The sequence below is a fragment of the Podarcis muralis genome, chromosome 2, assembly GCF_964188315.1.
Source record: "Podarcis muralis chromosome 2, rPodMur119.hap1.1, whole genome shotgun sequence".
Classification (NCBI taxonomy): Eukaryota; Metazoa; Chordata; class Lepidosauria; order Squamata; family Lacertidae; genus Podarcis; species Podarcis muralis.
Window position 1 is genome coordinate 108,149,317 of NC_135656.1, and position 9,755 is coordinate 108,159,071.

The following is a 9,755-nucleotide window of genomic DNA, read 5'->3' on the forward strand; positions in this document are numbered from 1 at the left end:
TTATATAGTTGACAAAACCTGCCAATGAGTCCATATCTTTATACAGTGGTGCCTCGCAAGACGAAATTAATTCGTTCCACAAGTCTTTTCGTCTTGCGAGTTTTTCGTCTTGCGAAGCACGGTTTCCCATAGGAATGCATTGAAAATCAATCAATGCGTTCCTATGGAAACCGCCTTCAGACCAGGTCTGGGGACAGTCTGTCCCCCGACCTCTTCTGAAGGCCGGCGGGGGGCGAAAGTCTTTGCTTCCCCCCCGCCTGCCTTCCCGGGACAGCGGAGACTTCTCCGCTGTCCCGGGGCGATTTTAAAATGCTGGCGGGCGGCAGCGAACCCTTCGCTGCCGCCCGCCAGCGAACCCTTCGCTGCCGCCCGCCAGCATTTTAAAAACCCCGGGACAGCGGAGGACTTCTCCGCTGTCCGGGGCGATCTTAAAATGCTGGCGGGCGGCAGCGCTGCCGCCCGCCAGCATTTTAAAATCGCCCCGGGGCAGCGGAGGAATTCTCCGCTGTCCCGGGGCGATTTAAAAGCCCCCGGGAAGGCAGGCAGGGGGGGACAAAGACTTTTGCCCCCCACCGGCCTTCAGAAGAGGTCCCCCCTTCCTGCCTTTCCGGGAGAGCGGAGAAACGCGCTTTCCCGGACGGCTTTTGAAGGCAAGCGGGGGGGAGCAAAGACTTTTGCCCCCCGCCCGCCTTCAGAAGAGGTCCTGGACCTCTTCTGAAGGCTGGCGGGGGGCCAAAGTCTTTGTCCCCCCTGCCTGCCTTCCCGGGGGCTTTTAAATCGCCCCGGGACAGCGGAGAATTCCTCCGCTGTCCCGGGGCGATTTTAAAATGCTACCGGACGGCTTTTGAAGGCAGGCAGGGGGAGCAAAGACTTTTGCCCCCCGCCCACCTTCAGAAGAGGTCCAGAGGGCTCTCCAAGCTGCGGATAGCAGCCTGCTGCCCTGCGCGAGGGGCGCTCTTAAGCAGAGCGCCCCTCGCGCGGGGCAGCAGGCTGCTATCCGCAGCCTAGGCGGGAACTCTTCTGAAGGCTGGCGGGGGAGAAGGGCTTTTCTTCCCACCGCCAGCCTTCAGAACAACTGCGCACCTTCCCCTCTGTTCCCGGACCTGTCCTGAAGGCTTGCGGTGGGAGGAGGGCTTCCCTCCCCACCGCCAACATTCAGAATGCTGTTCTGAATGTTGGCGGTGGGGAGGAAAAACCCTCCTCCCACCGCAAGCCCCGGGAACAGAGGAGAAGCCCTTCGCGCCTTGTCCTCTGTTCCCGGACCTCCCACCGCAAGCCTTAAGACAGGTCCGGGAACAAAGGAGAAGGCGCGCTGCGCTTCCCCGCTGTCCCCGGAGATTTCCCTATGGGCTTTCGTCTTGCGAAGCAAGCCCATAGGGAAATTCGTCTTGCGAAGCAAGCCCATAGGGAAATTCGTCTTGCGAAGCCGCTAAAAATCGGAAAACCCTTTCGTCTTGCGGGTTTTTCGTTTAGCGAGGCATTCGTCTTGCGGGGCACCACTGTACTGTCTTTTTATATAGTTTATAAATGGTTCCCACTCTTTTTTGAAACCAATGTTGTCTCTCTCATGTATTCTCTCTGTCAGCTTAGCCAGTTCCGCGTAGTCCATCAGCTTGGCTTGCCATGCTTCCTTTGCTGGCGTTTTCTGTTTTCCATACTTGTGCTAATAAAATTCTTGTTGCTGTTGTCGCATACATAAACTATGTCCAATTTCCCTCTCATGTATCATGATCTAAAATTAGAAGCAGGAAAGATTCTGGTTTTTAAACAAAGGGTTTCTTCAACATTTTTTTCAGTTCATTATATATCATTTCCCAGTATTCTTTAACCTTCTTGCATTCCCACCATACATGAAAAAAGTACCACCTTTCTCTTTACATCTCCAACATATCTTGGATCCCGTTTTATACATTTTTGCAGTTTTTCCAGTGTGATATACCATCTATATATCATTTTCAAATACAGTGGAGGCCCCATTAGCTGAAGTGGTGCTTCAGGTTAAGAACAGTTTCAGGTTAAGAACGAACCGCTGGAATGAATTAAGTACTTAACCCAAGGTACCACTGTAATTTTCTCTTAATGGTATACAATCTGTAAACTTTACATTTGTTTTCATAAACTTTCCCATTCCTCCAACTGTATATTAAGCCCAACATCCGGAGCCCATTTTATTTGGGCCGATTTTACCTTCTCATCTAAAGTCTCTCCATATAGCAAAATGTTATATGCTTTCTTCAATAATTTGGTTTTTCCCTCCACAATTTCCTTTTGAAAGTTTGAGATAGTATAGCTGAACCCCCTTTTATTATCTTCTTTAAATTGCTCATTAATTTGTCTGTGATGCAACCAACTTTGTAAAGTACCTTTCAAGTTTTCATAACTTTTAAATTTCAAACCTTTCTCCTCTTCTATTAACAAATCTCTATATGTTGGCCACTTTCCTTTTTTATTACCCCTCCAGCTACACAGGGTCTAATCCTGCCAGACTTTGGTGGGTGTCTCAAAAATTTCCAAGGTGTTGGATATTCAAATTGCAGAGCTTGTCAAAACTGAGAGGCAACTATTTACAAATCCTGTTCTTTTAGCAAAGCAGGAATTTTAGGGTTAAAAATACATTTTCTTTCACTCAGAGGCTGTAATGTAGATTTTTGGGGGCTTTTATCTTATTCAGAAAACGTCTCTGCAGGGTTCTCCCCTGAATAGCGGAAGCGCGGCTTCCATTTTTAATACTTCTCAATTTGAAGTTCAAATTAAAGTCCAAATATTTTTAATTCCTCTCCAAAAGATTATTTCTATTTTACCTTATAACAGAAAATCTGTCACTTCAGAGGGCGGCTTTTATGCTTTGGATATTCATGTGTGCGTTGGAGCCGACAGCCCACCTCGACCGTCTTCCCCTCCCCCACCCGCTGCTGATGCAACTGCGGGAGCCGGTTTGACGGAAGACCTGGGGCTCAGCTGGACCCCGTTGGAGCCCCACTCTTCTGCAGAGTTTTATGAGGGCTTTTCTTTTTTAGCCCTAAAACATCCCCTCGGTCGCCTGAAATCCCCCTAAAGGCTCCGTCTTACTCGGACGGCGCCCCAGGTGACGCCATTTCCTCCACCATCCAGACTGGAAGCCCATAATCACGAAGTCAACTCTTTGTGCCATTTGTTTAATTTTATTACATTTTGCAAGTTCACGAAATGAAAGGGGGGAAAAAACCCAACCAACTTGATAGCAATCACATAACACACTAACAAAATCCTGCTTATTTATGTCGTAATCCTTCCTAAAAGTTGTTGCATTACATTCTACTTTAAATTACAGTGGTACTTTAAATTACAGTGGTCCGTTCTTAACCTGAAACTGTTCTTAACCTGAAGCACCACTTTAGCTAATGGGGCCTCCTGGTGCCGCCACGCCGCCAGAGCACAATTTCTGTTCTCATTCTGAAGCAAAGTTCTTAACCCGAGGTACTATTTCTGGGTTAGGGGAGTCTGTAACCTGAAGCGTCTGTAACCCAAGGTACCACTGTATCTTTCCATTGATATATAATTTTATGGTATTACTCCCCAAAAGGGGGGTATTATGATCCATCAAACCCCAGAAAAACACCTTCTCCAAGGTTTCCACAATTTTGACCACTAGTGTATGTTGTCTTCTAGGTCCAAAGACACACATGCACACACAGATAGCATGAGCAAGCAGGGCTCCAAAGTGCTTCTCTTGAGAACTTGCCATCTAAGTTGTTTACTCACGGCAAAAGCTCCTATTTCCCAAAAGGACAGGAGGGGGAGGTCTCTCCCCCACTTTTAACCCACCCACTCCCACCGCACGGAAGGGAGAGGTCTTGTTCATTCACAATCCCTGGATCCACTGCCTCTCCCAGGGGATCCAGATGCGAGCAAGGTGCTTTCTTCTTCTCCATTCAAGGGCAACCCATGTATTCAAAGCAGTCCTTTGCAGATTAAGACTTAAGTTCAAAATAAGTACAAAAACCCGACAAAAAGACTCACGGGTTTATAGTGACACCAGCTTTCCTAGTCAAGATTCCACAATGTCAGACTGTAGCTCACAAAAGCTTAAGCCATAATACATTTATGAGCCTTTATGGGCTGCAGAAGATGAATAAACAGAAGCATAGTTAATCTATGGTCTTCCATCCCACAAGAGACAGTGACGGCCAGCAACTTGGATATCTTGAAAAAAGGGATTAGGCTGGTGTCTGTGCTCTGCCCTCGTAGTCCTAGGCAATAATGCTTCTTAATACTAGTTTCTGGAAAGCAGAGGAGGGCAGAGGGCTCTTGGGCTGAAATCTTGCTTGCTGGTTTCCCACAGGCATCTGCTTGGCCACTGTGAAAACAGGATGCTGGACTAGGTGGACCTTTACCCGATGCAGAAGGCTTTGTTTAGGTTCTAATATATTGCAATGATTTTACACTTACATGTGGCATAAGAACACTTCAGTTTTAATTCTTACTCATAGAAGAGACTGCTACTGGAGCCTGTGATCATTTGCTCACTTGAAAAAGAAAAAGACAGAGATGTGTCTTATAAGCCAGTTCCACCGTAGATATCTACTATAAAATGATGGTGCTTTCTTAAGTGTGAATGGAGTGATCATGGGTTTCTCTTGCCATTATCTCATCTGCATTCCTAAAAATTTGGAATATGGAGACAGTTGAAAATGGAGAGGGAGTGAAAATAAGAGAAGGTGCACATGGGGATTGATGTGTGTTCAGTTCATTTATTGTCTTTCCTAAAAGTCTAACAGGATTCTCTCCCTGCCCCAAACAGCTGAGGAAGATGATGGTCAGGATTCTACGGAGAGGTCTGTGAAATCAGTGGGAAGAGCAGAGAGGCCATTTAAATGCAGGGAATGTGGAATGTGCTTTAGTCACTGTGGAAAAATGAGGATACACCGACGAATTAACACGGGGGAGAAACTGTTTGAATGCATGGAGTGCGGAAAGAGCTTCACTCAAAGTGGTAAACTTAGAATACATCAACGAACTCACACAGGGGAGAAACCATTTAAATGTATTGAATGTGGAAAGAGCTTTGGTCAAAGTGGAAACCTTAGAATGCATCAAAAAACTCAAACAGGGGAGAAACCATTTAAATGTATTGAATGTGGAAAGAGCTTCAGTCGTAGTGGAGCCCTTAGAAGACATCAACGAACTCACACGGGGGAGAAACCATTTAAATGTATTGAATGTGGAAAGAGCTTTGGTCAAAACGGAGACCTTAGAATACAGCAACGAACTCACACAGGGGAGAAACCATTTAAATGCATTGAATGTGGAAAGAGCTTCAGTCAAAGTGGAAACCTTAGATTGCATCAACAAACTCACACAGGGGAGAAACCATTTAAATGTATTGAATGTGGAAAGAGCTTCAGTCGTAGTAGAGACCTTAGAATACATCAACAAACTCATACGGGAGAGAAACGGTTTAAATGTCTCGAATGTGGAAAGAGCTGCAGTCGTAGTGGTCACCTTAGAATACACCAACGAACTCACACAGGGGAGAAACCATTTAAATGTATTGAATGTGGAAAAAGCTTCAGTCGTAGTGGAGACCTTAGAATACATCAACAAACTCACACAGGAGAGAAACGGTTTAAATGTCTCGAATGTGGAAAGAGCTGCAGTCGTAGTGGTCACCTTAGAATACACCAACAAACTCACACAGGGGAGAAACCATTTAAATGTATTGAATGTGGAAAGAGCTTCAGTCAAAGTGGGACACTTAGAATACATCAACAAATTCACATGGGGGAGAAACTATTTAAATGTATTGAATGTGGAAAGAGCTTCAGTCATAGTGGAGCCCTTAGAATACATCAACGTACTCACACGGGGGAGAAACCGTTTCAATGTATTGAATGTGGGAAGAGCATCAGTCAAAGTGGAAAACTTAGAACACACCAACTAACTCACACAGGGGAGAAACCATTTAAATGCATTGAATGTGGAAAGAGCTTCAGTCAAAGTGGAGACCTTAGAATACATCACCGAACTCACACGGGGGAGAAACCATTTAAATGTATGGAATGTGGAAAGAGCTTCAGTCGTAGTGGAGACCTTAGAATACATCAACAAACTCACACGGAGAAACCATTTAATTGTATGGAGTGTGGAAAGAGCTTTAGTCAAAGTGGAGGCCTTAGGAAACATCAGCTAACTCATACAGGGGGGAAACCACAGATGTAGGGAATGTGGAAAGAGCTTAAGACAGAGTGGAGACCTTAATATTCCTAAGCAAATTTACACAGGTGAAAAACCATATAAATGTATGCAACGTTGCACTCAATGTTCACTATTTAATTTACGTCAAGAAACTCATAAAGGCAGAAATCAATTTTAAATACATGGAACCCATGTGATGTTTTTGTTTTTGTATTTAAATTTGTATACACATATATATGTATTAAAGTAATGAAGGTCACATATACTTGATGTACAAAAGAAGTTGCAAGTTGTTGCTAGATTATCCAGGGGGAGAGTGTGAATCTGGAATGCTCAAGGCGTGTGATGAATCTGTTGAGTTTTGACTCCACCCATCACTGCCAAAATGATACGCTGCCCTTGTCTTGTGGATCAGCATCTTTCAGGCTTCAGGGAATTGCCTTCCTTCCCCTTGGTCGTAGATAAGCAGAACAAAGGAAAAGGAGTCTTCTTACCAGTTAGAAATTTTAATGATCCCAGCAAGGGGACAAAGAACCTGTCTTCTAGGAATGGCGGTGCTCCCAATGAAGAGGTCCAGTCCCTCACATCCCTAGTCACCCTGTCACTTCTGCGTCTCGTAATCTGAGCTAGTTCCCTCTGTACTTTCTGTCCTGCCACTTTCGCTGCTCTCCTTGACCTTGGGGAGAGCGGATGGATGCTTTCCAGAGACAGTGAATCTGTTAACTCTCCCCCCCTCCAGAGTTTCTTCTGCAAGCTGTTCCCCATCCAGTATTTCCCAGCTTCTGCCTTCTGAACTATGTTCCTCTGCAAATCACTTTTCCAAATCTATACAGTCCTCCTGCTCCTGGGAAGAATCCGGGGAGGGGGTGCTTTTTCTGTGCAAGGCTAGTTCGTGTTTCTCCCAAGTATGCGCCTGTAATCAGTGAGCGTGCATTTAGCAGGAGAGCATCCCTTTGTCTCGGCATTTAAGATGCTTCAGGAGGCCGTAGAGCGAAGCATGTGTATTGCACATGAACTGTGAGAGCAATGGTGGAGGAATAGCAAATGACTGTCAGGGTGCTTAAAAGGAGCCTGTCGTTTCGTGAGAGGGGGTGGGGGGAGGAGAGTTTTAGTGACGCTGAACAGGAAGAGCCAAGCGCACCTACAGGATACATGTGCTTGCTACTCTTGAGTTTGAAGATGGGCAGTGGGAGTGGCACATGCTTTTGCTGAAAGTAGATCTAGGGAAGATTAAGTTAATTGCAACCTTAAACACACTTGGGTCCCATTAAAGAGGCTGCTCATGAGGCCGGAGGAACATCGCCCGGCTGTGAGGTGTAAAGTCCACCACTCCCTGCAAGGTCTTTCCCACCTGGCCTAGGGGACGGGGCCCAGACTCACCCAGCTCTACTATGTTAAATATCAATTCTGTGGTCGACCTTTGTACTGTTTTATTTTGAAATCTTTAAGATAATATTTTTGTTTTCTGTTATGTTGCTTTGACTGTATATTCTATATTTCACATTTTTCAGGTTGTTTTATTTATGTTTTATTGATTTAATGTGCTGTGAACCGCTTTGAGGTTTTTCTTGAAAATATAAAGTGGAATAGAAATTCCTGTATGGCCAAGGTTGATGGGGATTGTAGTTCAAAAGCTCAAGGGTGGAAAATCTCACGTTTCTTACAACTTTTCATTATGAATAATGATAGGTAAAACTTTTGTTGATATAGAGCTCATTTTTGGGCTTCCAGGAACAGCTAGTCACTTCTGCTTTATAAACAAACCCAAATATATTGACACACTTTACTTTAAAAGCAGATTTCAGAACAGAGATAAACAAAACCTTTTTAAAAATCTTTTTACTTTACAAACCATAATTTTGTCAATCCAAGATCTGCTCTTCATATGTATAAAAATACTTTGTTAACAATGAGATACCAAAATAATAATAAAAAATCTGCAATAAGACATTATCAGCATTTAAAAAGAAATGCCAGTGGGATGTTCAAGGCATTGAGTTACAAATTAAGGCAAAGATCAACCATTGCTAGGTAGACCCAGGAGACTTAATCCTAGAATCAACCCCTGCCCCCCACAGCCTGCTTTTGCCTGTAAATGTATTTGATTCAAAGGTCACATAAATCATCATGATTTTTTCCTCATTGATTCTGATGGGCGGGAGGGAGTTAAAAGTCACCCCATGGAGGTATATATGGGTCTGAGTGGCAGGTGATCCACTGCCAGACCGCCATCTTGACAAGAATCTTTCTCAAGGCCTTGTCTTCAAGAGGACAGGCAATGAATTCTGATTGCCTGCTTGGAACAGAAATGTATTTGGGAGACACCGCTGAAGAGAAAACGGGAAAAAACTCACAGCCCACTCCACAAATTATCCAGGCTGCTATGCATTTTCCCACCTTCCCTTGAAACAGCCTTGCCCTACAACGCTGTGTCACAAGCTGCCCTTGGGAATGGTCCCACATCTCAGAAGGTAGGCAGTGGGGACGAGTGCTGTGTTTCCCTGGGAGGAACACAATGGCACTGGAGGCTGCTGAGCAAAATGGCCCCCGTGGACTCCATTGTGTGTGTTCCCACTTACCTCCTGATTGCTTGCCTTCTCCCTCGAGGGCCACATCCACACCACATTTAAATCAGTCTAGTACCCCTTCAGTCAGTCATGGCTTCCCCCAAAGCATTCTGGGAGTTGTAGTTTGCTGAGAGGAGACTCCCTGTTCCCCTCCCAGAGAGATAATACGTAGAGTGGCTTCACTGCCTATTCCTTGTCACAGAGAACTGGTGAATTGTAACTCTTTGAGGGAAATAAGGGTTTTAAGGGTTGCCATGGTTGAAGACTTGATTTCCTCTTCTCTTCTCTCCCCCCCTCCAGCAATATAGCTTCTATAGTTTCTATAGACTACATATGGTAGAGATATTTAAAATGAGAGTCCTCATAAGGACTCTTTTTTGCTCTTCAAAATATGGCAACCATACCTAACAGCTCCAAGCAACCTTAACAAACTACAGCTCCCAGAATTCTTTGGGGGAAGCCATGACTGTTTAAAGTAGTATACAGTGGTACCACTTGCCCCCTTGAACCGTGCCCGTCCTGGCTGATTAGAGCATGTCCAGACGAGGTGCGGGCCCCCCTGGATGAGATCATTAATCAGTCCCTTGGTATGTGGACTTTCCCAGGGGAGTTGAAGGAAGCAGTGGTGCATCTATTCTTAAATAAAACATCTCTAGATCCTTTAGATCTATCCAATTACCACCCGGTTTCGAATCTTCCATACCTGTGTAAGATAATGGAGAGAGTACCGTATTTTTCGCTCTATAACATGCACCCGACCATAACACGCACATAGTTTTTAGAGGAGGAAAATAAGAAAAAAAATATTCTAAACGAAACAGTGGATGTATGATTTTTGTGGTTCATGCTGTGGCCACAGACATGTGATCTGACGGTGAGTTTGGGGTAGCCCAGTGCAAAAATCCCAAGGATCTATGTGGATCCATGCTTTGTAACCACGTTTTTGCACCACTGCGGCCCCAGGCAACAGTGAGTGTGTGATTTTTTTGGTGCAAGCTGTAGCCATGGACATGC

At 45.0% G+C, this 9,755-nt stretch overlaps 1 protein-coding gene across 1 annotated transcript in view; it reads left to right on the plus strand.

Annotated features, from left to right (window-relative positions):
* LOC144325904 (uncharacterized) overlaps positions 1-6,439 on the plus strand; it is a 52,246-nt gene extending 45,807 nt beyond the window's left edge. Inside the window, exon 2 of the mRNA XM_077920782.1 lies at positions 4,781-6,439. Within this exon, the coding sequence (XP_077776908.1) occupies positions 4,870-6,198 (1,329 nt within the window). The 5' untranslated portion in view covers positions 4,781-4,869 and the 3' untranslated portion in view covers positions 6,199-6,439. The remainder of the gene's footprint in view (positions 1-4,780) is intronic.
* Positions 6,440-9,755: the final 3,316 nt, after the last annotated feature.